Source organism: Bufo gargarizans, chromosome 1 (genome assembly GCF_014858855.1).
Source record: "Bufo gargarizans isolate SCDJY-AF-19 chromosome 1, ASM1485885v1, whole genome shotgun sequence".
NCBI classification, from domain to species: Eukaryota; Metazoa; Chordata; class Amphibia; order Anura; family Bufonidae; genus Bufo; species Bufo gargarizans.
In genome coordinates, this window is record NC_058080.1 from 382,666,702 (window position 1) to 382,679,843 (window position 13,142).

The following is a 13,142-nucleotide window of genomic DNA, read 5'->3' on the forward strand; positions in this document are numbered from 1 at the left end:
CACAATCTAATAGGGAGACGCTATTTTTGGTGGAGTACAGGAGGTAAATAAATATATAATATTCTGGTACTCAGGCTAGTGGTGTGAACAGGAGCATAGGGAATAATATATATTATATTATATATTCCCTACGCTCCTGTTCACACCACTAGCCTGAGTGAGTACCAGAATTGGTGGAGAACCGAATTTTAATAATTGAATCAATAAAGATGCTTTTAACGTACATTACTGCTGCCACCCAAGTTTTCATTCATTTTAGACAACCCCTTTAAGGTTTAGAGCTGGTCAAACACACTAGATCAGTGATGGCAAACCTATGGCACGGGTGCCAGAGGCGGCACTCGGAGCCCTCTCTGTGGGCACCCGCACCCTGGAAAAAGTCTATGGTGTACCAATATGCCTGAGACTTTTCCTGCCATTCAGCAGCGCAGGGCGCACTATGAACAGCACAGGAAGCGCACTGAATGTAGGCAGGCTATTTTAGATAAATGATAAAGTACATGGAAGATATTCTATATTGGACTATAGTATTCAAGGTAAATTGCCGTGTTAGCACTTTGCGATAAATAACGAGATTTTTGTATAACTTACCAGTAAAATCTCTTTCTCGCTCTTCCTTGGGGGACACAGGAACTCTTGGGTATAGCTTATCTCCATAGGAGGCGTGACACTAAGTAAAAGACTGTTAAGCCCCTCCTCCAGCAGCTATACCCTCAGCCTGGAGAGAGAGACTTCCAGTTATGTGCCCAAGTAGTGCAAGACAAAGGCAAGGAGTAACCAAACCAATACCAACAAGTCAGAAAAAAAAACCCGTAGGGCAAACAAAAAACAATGGGTGGGCGCTGTGTCCCCCAAGGAAGAGCGAGAAAGAGATTTTACTGGTAAGTTATACAAAAATCTCGTTTTCTCGCCCAATTCCTTGGGGGACACAGGAACTCTTGGGACGTTCAAAAGCAGTCCACAAACAGGGAGGGACCACAATCAAAAGCGAACCAAGCACCCTAGACATTAAGGCACCGCCGCCTGCAAGACCAAGCGGCCCAAAGCAGCATCCGCCGAGGCATAAGTGTTCACCCTGTAAAACTTGGTGAACGTGTGCAAAGAAGACCAGGTGGCCGCCTTGCACAGCTGTTCAGCCGAGGCACGATTACGCTGAGCCCAGGAAGCCCCGACCGCTCTGGTAGAATGAGCGGTAACACCAAAGGGCGGATCCCTGCCCCGAGCACGGTAAGCCTCAACGATAGCCATCTTGAGGAAGCGGGCAACAACCACCTTAGACACCGCCAGCCCCCTGCGCGGACCCTCCGGAATCACAAACAGAGAATCCGAGCGTCGAAAGGGCCTGGTCACATCCAGGTAGATCCTGAGAGCCCGAACAACATCCAGACGGTGAAGCTCCCGCTCCCGGGGATGCGACGGGGACGGACACAGAGAAGGAAGGACAATATCCTCATTCAGGTGAAAGGCGGACACCACCTTCGGAAGAAAATCCGGAACAGGGCGGAGAACCACCTTGTCCTGGTGAAAAACCAAGAAGGGCTCCACGCAAGAAAGAGCCGCCAACTCAGACACACGCCGAAGAGACGTGATAGCGACGAGAAAGAAAACTTTGCAAGACAACAAGCGAGGGGAAACCTTGCGCAGAGGCTCGAAAGGGGAAGACTGGAGAGCCGTCAGTACAACGTTAAGATCCCAAGCAGGAACGGAAGGGCGATAGGGGGGAGCACAGTGAGCAACCCCCTGAAGAAAAGTCTTAACCGGACCGAGCGGAGCCAGAGGGCGCTGAAAAAGGACCGAAAGAGCCGAAATCTGACTCTTCAGGGTACTGAGACCCAAGCCCAGATCCAGACCAGACTGCAAAAAGGATAAAACCGTAGGAAGGGAAAACCGCAGAGGAGGAGTCCCCAAGGCCTCACAGAAAGCCAAATAGGCCCGCCAGGTACGATAATAAATCCTGGACGAGGCCGGTTTTCGCGCACGAATCATGGTACGGACCACGTCAGCAGAAAACCCCCGCCGCGTCAGGACCGCGGTTTCAATAGCCACGCCGCTAAACGTAGCGACCCTAAATGCTGGTGGAAGATCGGCCCCTGAGAGAGGAGGTCTTCTCTGAGAGGCAGAGGCAAAGGAGCGTCTGCCAGAAGCAACATAAGGTCGGCGTACCACGGACGACGCGGCCAGTCCGGGGCTATTAGGATTGCTGGCGTGCCCTCCGCCGCAATCTTCCGAAGGACACGCGGAAGAAGAGGCAGGGGCGGAAACACGTAGAGGAGCGAAAACTCCGTCCAGGGGAGGACGAGCGCGTCCGCGCCGTAAGCGTCCGGATCCTTGGCTCTGGCCACGTAGATGGGAAGTTTGTGGTTGAATCTGGAGGCCATGAGATCCACGTCCGGACGACCCCAACGGAGACAAAGAGACTCGAAGACGTGGTCGATCGTCGTCCGGCTGAGGAAATCCGCCGCCCAATTGTCCACCCCCGGAATGTAAATGGCCGAAAGGGCCGGAACATGAACCTCCGCCCAGCGAAGGATCAGAGACACCTCCCTCATCGCCGCCGCGCTGCGAGTGCCCCCCTGGTGATTTATGTACGCCACAGCCGTGGCATTGTCCGATTGGACCCGAACAGGGCGACCCTGAAGCAACGAAGTCCAGTGTCGGAGCGAGAGGAGGATGGCCCTCAGCTCCAGAACATTGATCGGCAGTCTGGATTCCGATGGAGACCAAGTGCCCTGGACGGACCGAGGAGGAAACACTCCCCCCCAACCCCGCAGACTGGCATCGGTGGTAATCACCAGCCAAGTCATTGGCAGGAAAGACTTCCCCTGGAGAGGGGCCCGCAGCCACCAGAGGAGAGAGGAACGAACCTGGGGGGAAAGAGGAAAATGCCGATCCAGACTCTCCTGGGACTTGTCCCAGGCGGACAGAATGGCCGTCTGAAAGGTGCGGGAGTGGTACTGTGCGTAAGGAATCGCCTCGAAGCAGGACACCATCTGTCCCAGGACCCGCATGCTGAACCGGAAAGAAGGACGGCGGTGGGACAGAAGGCTCTGAACCGACCGATGGAGGAGCAGGCGCTTTTCCAACGGAAGCCGAACCACCGCTGAATCCGTATCCAGCAGCATCCCCAGAAAGACCAACTGCCGGGAAGGAACAAGAGAGGATTTGGGTAGGTTGATAACCCAACCGAACCGGCGCAAGGTTTGCAGCGAGAGATCCACACTGGCGGAAGTCAGTGACAGAGAAGGCGCCTTGATTAGGAGGTCGTCCAGATATGGAAGTAGAAAAACTCCCCTGGAACGAAGTAAGGCGAGGACCGGGGCAAGGACCTTTGTGAAAACACGAGGGGCCGTCGCCAGCCCGAAGGGAAGGGCAACGAACTGGTAGTGGTCGGACCCCACTGCAAAACGCAGAAAGCACTGATGACACCGTGCGATTGGAATATGAAGGTAGGCGTCCTGGATGTCGATGGAGGCCAGGAACTCCCCCTGTTCCAGAGAGGCCACCACCGACCTGAGAGACTCCATCCGGAAACGCTGAAGACGAAGGAAGCGGTTCAGCCGTTTTAGATCCAGAATGGGACGCACCGAACCTTCCTTCTTGGGGACCACAAAAAGGTTCGAATAGAACCCCTTGAACCTGTCTCCCATAGGAACCGGGGCGATGACTCCTTTGTCTAGAAGGGTGTGAACGGCAGCAAAGAAATCGGCCGCCCCTCGGGAATCCCGGGGAACCCGAGAACGAAAGAACCGAACTGGGGGAAGGGACGCAAACTCGAGTTTGTACCCGGAAGACACAACCTCGAGAGCCCAGGCGTCGGAGACGTGCGCCTGCCAGAAGTCCCTGAACAGGAGGAGACGTCCCCCCACCCGGGTGGGTGGGGGCGCACCTTCAGGCAGGGGCCTGCTTGGTCGCGGGAGCGCGAGCAGGTTGAGATTTGCGCCAGGAGGGCTGGGTCCGAAAAAAGGGTTTTTTACGCCTGTCCTGGACAGGGTTAGCGGACGGACCCGAAGCGGTGCGAGGAGCGGGAGCCCTACGAGAAGACCTGAAGCGGGAGAAGGTGGGACGACCACGAGTGGAGCTCCTAGCCTTGGATTGGGGAAGATGGGTACTCTTCCCCCCCGTGGCTTCAGAGATGATTTCATCCAAACGGGTCCCGAACAAACGAGAACCAGAGAAGGGAAGGCTAGTAAGAGACCGCTTTGACGCGGCGTCCGCCGACCAAACCTTTAACCAAAGCTCCCTCCTAGCCGAAACGGCCAGGGCAGACGAACGGGCAATGAGAGCCCCCGCATCCAGGGATGCTTCACATACAAATTTACCAGCCTGAACGATAAGTTGAGCCAGGGCACGGAGGTCTTGAATAGGGACGTCGGATTCAAGCTCCAGATCCAGCTGAGACGCCCATTCTGAAACCGCTTTTCCAGCCCAAGCGGAGGCAAAGACTGGCCTAAGAGCGGATCCGGAGGCCGAAAAGATACCCTTTGTAAGGGCCTCTATACGGCGATCCTCAGTGGATTGTAAGGAAGAACCATCTGCGACGGGAATAGCCGTGCTCTTGGACAAACGGGCCACAGGGGGGTCGACCTTAGGAGGTGACGCCCAGTTTGTGATGCAATCCGCCGGAAACGGATAACAAACATCTAACTTTTTCGGCGGGGTAAAACGTGCATCAGGACGGGCCCAGGCCTTAGAAACCACTGACGTAAAGTCAGCATGGAGGGGAAAAACCGCAGACGCCTGCTTCTGGCGAAAAAAGGAAACACTTTTTTTCAGGATCAGGAGGATCATCGTGAATCTTAAAGGTATCACGGATATTGTTTATAAGGTGGCCCACAGCGGAAGCCAGCTTTGAAGGCAGTGCCGAATCCATATCCCAATCGGAATCAACCAGCTCCCCTTCAGAGGGCAAATCCTGCAATGAGGAAGGACCCGACTGAGAACGCACCTTTGGGGGGGATACCGAAGCATCCGAGGATGACCGGTGATCCACCCTTGACCGCTTCTGGGATTGACGGGCTCTGGAGGAGTCGCCTGCAGAGAGAGACTCAGACGGGTCGGCCAAGACAGCGGACCCGGAGGGCCCAGCAGGGGAATCATCCGGCTGCGACAAGGGCAACACATCTGCAAGTCGGCCCACAACGCTAGTGAGACTAACCACAGCCTGGGAGAGGGATCTAGCCCAGTCAGGGGGATCCAAGAGGCCAGGGGGTGACACAACAGATGGCGGACCCTGCGATGGGTCTTTGCAAAGCGAGCAATGCGGGTCAGACTGCCCTTGAGGAAGGGGCGCCTTACATGCGGTGCAGGTATGATACCAAGGTCCCACAGGCACTAAGGGGTCAGACATGTTGGTAGGAGCAATATAAAAACCCTGCGTCCAGGCCAGGGGGCTGCAGTGGAGGAAGGGTCAACAGTCCTACCAGGTCACAGAGGAAGCAGAACGGCAGCGGCAGCAGCAGAAGAACGGCGGCGGCAACCAGAGCAATAGTCCGTCCTGCAGTGAGTATCCCAGAAGCACACAGGCACGAGAGTGGGCGGGACTAGTGAGGCGCGGGAAGAAGGACGTCCGGCCCCTGACTGAAGACCAAGCAGGACGCGGCAATGAAAAATGGGACGCACCGAAACTCCGCCCCCCGCCGAAAACATTGTCGCGCGCGCGCGATTCAAATCCCGCTCTGAACCACCACATGTCTCCCAATGGCCCCCGCCGCAGCGGAAGCGAGAGGTAGGAAGCCGAAAGAGGAGGACAGTTAGGCGTCCTGCAGAACAACGGCCCCGAACAGCGGTCGCATACCCGGCCGCTCCCAAACAAGCCCCCCCCCCATGAGCGCCGCTCAGTACCGACAGGGCGCCAGGCCGCCTCCGAATCGGAGCAACGAGGCCATCAGAAAACGGGAGAGCACTAGAACGGAACGGAGGAGAGGAGGGGAGGGGAGGGGAGGGAAGGGAGTGGAACGGCTGCACTAGCCACCTCACCATGCGATGTCTTCACCCTCTAGTCCATCCAGCTGGGACGCCCCTTCAGCCACTGGCACAGAAGTGACCGTAGCTGGAGAGGGGCTTGTAGGTGGGCGACCCAGTGCTGGCGGGATGCAGGGGAGCATGAGCTGCCCTGGTCCTCCTTTTCTTCTGTGGGGGAGGCAGCAGGGCGGATAACCGGCCCTGGCGCAGCTCAACCCCGGGAAAACAGAGAAGTCTACTGCGACTCTGTTGTCCCTGTGAAAAAAATAAAATAAAAAAATTAAAAAAAACTCTAAAATCTTCTCAAGACAACTCTGCAGTGCAGAGAGTGTCTTGCCTCCTTGACACTAAGCAAAAAACTGGAAGTCTCTCTCTCCAGGCTGAGGGTATAGCTGCTGGAGGAGGGGCTTAACAGTCTTTTACTTAGTGTCACGCCTCCTATGGAGATAAGCTATACCCAAGAGTTCCTGTGTCCCCCAAGGAATTGGGCGAGAAAAGTGGGTTTATGTTGCAGTTTGGGCACTCGGTCTGTAAAAGGTTCACCATCACTGCACTAGATGTATGACAGGTGAACCCGGGAACAAGGACAATATCAAGTGTATGAGGACCCCTGACTTGCTGCAAATGGAGGATTATGGCAGCGGTATCCTCCCCTTCTTTCTACTGAAAGCACATGCTTGGGTAACAGAGCTGAGCAGACATGTGTATGGGAGGAACCGGGAGCAATAGGTGTCGGATGAATGAGCATCCAGCAGCAACTGCTTTAAAAGGAACCTTTATTTTGGGAGGGGGGGTGCTCTGTTGTGCCTAGTTAGCAAGAGCTTATTATCAAAAAATATCAATTAGCAGCTTAAATTCTTTCTCCACTTTGGACCCTCATGTAGTTCTACAATGTGCCCACAGGGTGGCCTATTCATTGAATTCCCATGCAAATACGTGCTTTTACAATATGTAACTTACCTCAAAACGTTCATCCTCACAGCGGTGAAGTTGTTCTTCATATGGGGTCTTCTTAGAGCTGACAAAAGTAGAATCTTCAGACCAAGCTGGAAAGGACACCCATGTATCATTTAATACCTGCAAGAAATGGGAAGGGAGGGGGGGGGGGGGGCATAGAAACCTTGGCATTAGTTTAGAAGGGAGAACAGAAAACTCTTTAAAAAGATAAAAATATGGTCTGAAAGGTAGTGATCCTTTCTCAGAGACCTCAGCGTTTCCCAAAATCACAGACAAAATGTACACTTTTAAAAAAAGTTTATATTGTGTTTGCATCTCATAGCTTTGGCTAAAACATATACTGTGCACACCTCTTTGCAGACAGCAGTCCTACCACTGCATTTTGGCTGCTGATAGGTCTTAGGAAGTGCACGGTAGCTGGAACCAATTCGTTTACAGGAGGCGTAGTCAATTTCCCGTCCTATCCCTTCATTGGAACGATCATTGGTTACCGGAGAAGCAAAGGTGAGTTCCTTGACACCCAAGAAAGACTTGAACTGAGCAAACAGCTCTGGAAATTTCCTGTGGTAAGATAAAAAGGTAAAAAAATTAATAAAATTGCAATTTAAAGGGGTATCCAGCCTTAGGCCTCATTCACACAACCGTATTTTTAGTCCACATCCCATCTGCATTTTTTTTTTTACTTGTACATGCACCAATTCATTTCTATGAGTGCAAAAATTTGAAATACATGAATGTTATGTGTGTGGTGTCCATATTCGTGGAGCAAATTATAGAACAGGTCCTATTTTTGTCTGTTTTTCAGAAAAAGAGTAGGCATTTTGACAAAATGGGGCCCACGAAAAACATGTGAAAACAGACTACAAAACGTGTATGGTCGTGTGAATGTAGCTTTTATCATTTGTAGCATATCTATAGGAATTGCCATAAATACCTGAAAGGTGAGGTTCTGCTGTTGAACAATTCACAGCAGCTATGCTTGCAGAAGACAAACGCTCCGATCAGCCATTCATGTTTAACCCATTCGCGCCCTCAGATGTAACTGTAGATCTGATATGCAGGAGGTGGGTATGGAATGGAAGCCTGCTGTGTAACCCAGCTGACACCTGCCAGCAACGACCAGGAGAGGACTTGAATCCCAGTCATTTAACTTTCAGATGCCAAAGTCAAGTGACCATGGCTAAAGATTAGCGAAGTTTTCATTAGGCAACTTCGGCAAAGTTAGATAAGAAATTTGATTATTTCTGAATAAATTAATTAATTGCTATAAAATCAGGTATACTCAGGCCACTCTGCCTTAGGGCTCATGCACACGACCGTCATTGCGGGTCCCCAATGCACGGCCAAAATCCATGCGGCAGCCGGGACGGATCGAGACCCATTCAACTTGAATGGGTCCGGGACCCGTCCGCACCGTGAAAAAAAATAAATAAATAGAACATGTTCTATTATTTTGCGGTGCGGAGGCACGGAAAGAAACACCATGGAAACACTCAAGTGAATGGGTCCGAATCAGTAATGCGGGGTGCACACGGCCAGTGCCCATGTATTGCGGACCCGGTGTATGCGAGCCGCAATACAGCCATGTGCATGAGCCCTTAGGGTACGGCTACACAGAGCAGCCGTGCTGCGGGCAGGTTTCAGCCATGCTGAGGTGAAGAACCGTGCAGCCAATTAGCCCACAGCTGCATTTCCTTTAATAATAAAGGCCACACTGTATAGTCTGTCATTGTAAAAGGGGATGTCTCAGCAAATGACATTTATCATGTAGACAAATTTAATAGAAGGCACATACTAATCTATTGCGATTCCATCACATTATAGACTTTTCGTTTCCATGGTTACGACCACCCTGCAATCCAGCTGTGGTGACCATGCTTGCACACTACAGGAAAAGGCACTGGCCTATGTGCACTCCCACGGTCCCAGCCACCAGCGCTTTTTCCTATACCGTGCAATAATGGCCACAGCTGCTGGATTGTAGTGTGGTTGGAACCATGGAAACAAGCAGTGTATAAAAAATGATTCCAGTCAACAATATGGATAACAGTACATTAGTAAATGCCTTGTATTAACTTTCGCTACATGATAAATGCTATTTGCTAAACCAAGACAACCCCTTTGATGGCCGCACGGCACCTTTAAACAGGGGCTGTTGCTGGCATGAGGTTTGGCTGGTTAGGTGGGGTCTCAATATCAATATTACTGCTGTTCTGGCCTGCAATCTTCTGTAGGTTATTTGACAGTAAACACTGACTATTAATCATCTCTGGCATAACCACTTCTCAAACCCCAGCGCTCTCCTGTCATACAGGTGGGAGCCCTCCTTCTGCCATCTGCTTTTCCTCCTTTTCCACATTATGAGAACATGTCATCAGGAACATCCAGCTCCTCCTCTCTCTGTATCTTGCTGACTTTTCTAGGACATGGAGACTTTGAGGGATGATTTGGAAGAAGTAAAGCCAGCAAAAGATGATGGTCATCATTAAGACCTGCCCCCTCTAAGGGGTGCAGACTGGATGGTATTGGTTGGCACCAGAATAATAAATGCTTCCATCTTAGTGGTACTGAATTACATATCTTATTTTACAGTTTATGTAGGAATAAGTCTCCCTGCAGTCTCATTCTCCAATATTCTTCTAAGAATTGTTTTCAACACTGAGTGCTTGCCACGTCTCTCCCTAAGCTCAGCTTAGGACAATGGCAGGGACCGCGTGAGATGAGGGTTTTATAGGGATGTGACATCACAGGCGATGGCCATCTGCGGACTGGCTGGCTGCACAGCATTACGAGTGATCCCGCTCCTATGCTTCTTACTTTCACTATGTAACACGTGCAGCTGCCATTTTAGGAAAAATTTATTTGCTACCATGAAATTCAGATTTGTGAATTTCGCTTTGAATGCTTTAGAGTACTTTCACACTTGCGTTAAAGTTTTCCGGAATTGAGTTGCATCCTAGGGGCTCAATACTGGAATAAAAATGCTTCAGTTTTATCATTAGGATAATCATTAGGAGCAATCCGTTCAGTATGCATAAGGATGTCTTCAGTTCAGTCACTCTAACGGTATTTGGCTGGAGAAAATACCGCAGCATGCTGCGGTATTTTCTCCGGCCAATATTTCGGACCACTTGACGGAATGCCGGATCTGGCACCAAGTTCTCCGGCTTCCTGGTCTGTGCATGCAAAATGTGAGGGAAAAAAAAAATACTATATCCGTTTTTCCGGATGACACCAGAGAGACTGATCCGGTATTGCAATGCATTTGTGAGACAGATCCGCATCTGGAAATGCTATCCGTTTGCGCACGGTTTTCCGAATCTGGCTGGCAGTTCCGGCGCTGAAAAAAACTGCCTGCCGGATCTTCACAACGCAAGTGTGAAAGTACCCTTAACTCAACATTAGCCTGGGTATCTGAGAGGTTAGTCAGTCAGAGGGAAAAGAACCCCTCTGACCTCCAACTGGAACTCCAGTGATGAAATTGTGGGATTTCAAATCGGTAGATATGCCAGCCTGGGGCCCCATAAAAAACCCACAGTACCAAGAAAAACTACGGCTTTGATGGCAAAAAACAAGCCTTAACACAGCTCTACAGACAAAATTATATTAAAGTTATTGGTTTCAGAATATGGTGATACAAATTACATTTATTTTATACTTTGAAAAAGTAGTAAAACATAATAAAGGCTACATAAAAAAATACTGGCATAATCATACTGTAGTGCCCCTTAAATGGCGTAAAATCAAATCCCCTCAAAATCCCCCAAAAATTATTTTTTTTCACCCCACAAATAATTTGTCTGATTTTCATGACATGGTAACTTAAATTGGTGCCAAAAATGCTAAATCAGTTTGGGGGCATCACAATCAATCCACCATAGTTTACCAGATTACAAATAGTAAAAAGTGAAATAAAACACCTGTACACTGTAACAACCACCTAGACTGTTTATAGCACTAATGATGCCGTGTTTCTCAACTTACCCTAAAAAAGGTGTGACAAGTTGTAGTAGCTCAGAGCCAGACACTAGTTCCTGGTTGAAGAGAGCAATGCATCGCAGGAAATTCTCATAAACTTCTTGGCTCTTCAAAACTCGACGAACCTTAAAATGGTCAATAAGGTTTCAACAAACTTTGCATAAATCAATATTACAATTGCATATTATTAAAAAAATTAAAAATAAAATAAAAAACACTATGTAAAAAGGTCCTATTTGGGGAAAATTTATTTTTCAAGTTGAACTAAGGAATAGGAGAATCTGCAGATAAAGGAAAGGGCATGTATGAAAGGTTTAATTTTTCACACTGTCCTCTGATAACAGATTGATGCATCTTAAATCACTTCTCAGTAGTCATCACATTATCATGAGAGGCAGGATTACAATGAGATAAACAGGATCCTTGCCAATATTAAAAAGGAACAATCTGACTATGAGCAACCATTCCACGTTTTTCCTTTGTACCAGTGTTTATAATTCTCCCTCACTGACTACTATGGGAGAGTGATAGGGGCATGCTTTGTGACCTGTGAAGAGATAAATGGGTAGGAGGGGAGCTATGACCATTACCTATTGTCAACGGTGTGATCCCAAGTAATCTGCTCATTTAGCCATGATCGCTAACCCGACATTATTATTTTTTTTGCATACAGGACTTATCTCTCTGCTATTTTTTACCATTTCTGTGATGGAAGCCCCGAATGGAGCTTCCAACACAGATGTGAAAGGAGCCCAACATGAACGCGAATACATCATGCATAAACCCTTTGGGAATTAGGGTTAGGGGACTAGGTGCTACTGCATTCACTAGCCAAGCTCTACAAAAGGCACTAGGTGGACATGCTAGCCATATCTCTTACTTGCGAACCAACAGAATGCAATGGGATAGAAGACATGGACAAAAGATGCATGCTGAACATCTTTAAGAATAAATATAGCATTTCCACTCGCCTTGTTGAAGAAGGAGAATTCCTGCAGTGTACCATACTTGCCCACACTTGCCACTGACTGGTCTTTGGACTTTCGCATCTTCATCTTTTTCTGGTGAAACAAGAGATGTTGAAATAATAATAATAATAATAATAATAATAATAACGTTCTGGAGCCCGGCCACGCCCCCTGTGAAGGAGCCCAGCATCGCCTGTATCCACGAATCTTCTCCTTGCTCACGAAGTCAGATCGCCGTTATCTCACAGTGCACGAGCTTACGCATGCGCAGTTCCTTCCCTAAAGCCGATACCAGCACAGGGAAAAAACACTATGCCGGCACTGTGCATGCGAAAGCTCACGCACCGAGAGATTACGGAGATCTGACTTAGTGAGCAAGGGGGAGATTCCTGGTTACAGGCGGTGCTGGGCTCCAGAACAGTTAGTACAGCCCCTTGGGCTCCTTACCAGGCTGATTTACATATTTATCAAATAATTTTTTACACTCAATAAAATCACTCAGATATCGGACAGGTATATTGTGGACATGCTAGCGGCGATCTAGCCGTGCATGTCCGCATCTCTATAGGGTAAAAGAAAAAGGTGACAGAATCCCTTTAATACATCAACCCCAAACTTTACCTTGGAAGAGCAACTCATAGGGCGTAAAAGGAGAGATCTGGAGCGTTTTCGGCTTTCGAAGTTACGTTGGTAGTCAAGTTTTCTGGCACTACCAAGGTCACATGCTCCATTTCCTGTGAACTGAAGAAAAAATAAATAAAATAAAAATAATAATAATAAATTTAACTGTTTAAATTATGTACTTCAGAAAACAGAAACACGCAAACACTCTTTACCAAGGATCGCTTTGCCTCTGGAAGGAACTGGCCAAATTCAGAAAGTAAGTCCTCCTGTCCACGGAAAAGATTGGCAACTTCTGTGAACACCTCTTCCTCCGACATGCCACGAAATGGACGACATTTTGGATTTAATTGATCCTTCTAACGGGAAAAAAAGAAAGTCTAATATAATATACTGTACTTTGGGAATCTAAGGCCAGGTATCAGCATATCAACATATCAGCAGCTGCTGCACCTATAAAACTGGCTGATCTGTTACATGTGCACTTGACAGCTGAAGGCATCTGTGTCGGTCCCATGTTTATATGTGTCCGCATTACTAAGAAAAATTATGTTTTAATATATGCAAATGAGCCTCTAGGAGTAAAGGGGGCGTTGCCGTTACACCTAGAGGCTCTGCTCTCTCTGCAACAGCTGGGCCTCTGCACTTTGATTGACA

General features: G+C 49.0%; 1 protein-coding gene across 1 annotated transcript in view; it reads right to left on the reverse strand.

Annotated features, from left to right (window-relative positions):
- SIN3B (SIN3 transcription regulator family member B) overlaps nucleotides 1–13,142 on the reverse strand; it is an 87,760-nt gene that overhangs the window by 50,827 nt on the left and 23,791 nt on the right. The window contains exons 6-11 of the mRNA XM_044270321.1: nucleotides 12,701–12,844; nucleotides 12,486–12,605; nucleotides 11,868–11,957; nucleotides 10,903–11,021; nucleotides 7,269–7,479; nucleotides 6,922–7,038 (exon numbers count right to left, since the gene is read on the reverse strand). Of these exons, the coding sequence (XP_044126256.1) occupies nucleotides 6,922–7,038; nucleotides 7,269–7,479; nucleotides 10,903–11,021; nucleotides 11,868–11,957; nucleotides 12,486–12,605; nucleotides 12,701–12,844 (801 nt within the window). The remainder of the gene's footprint in view (nucleotides 1–6,921; nucleotides 7,039–7,268; nucleotides 7,480–10,902; nucleotides 11,022–11,867; nucleotides 11,958–12,485; nucleotides 12,606–12,700; nucleotides 12,845–13,142) is intronic.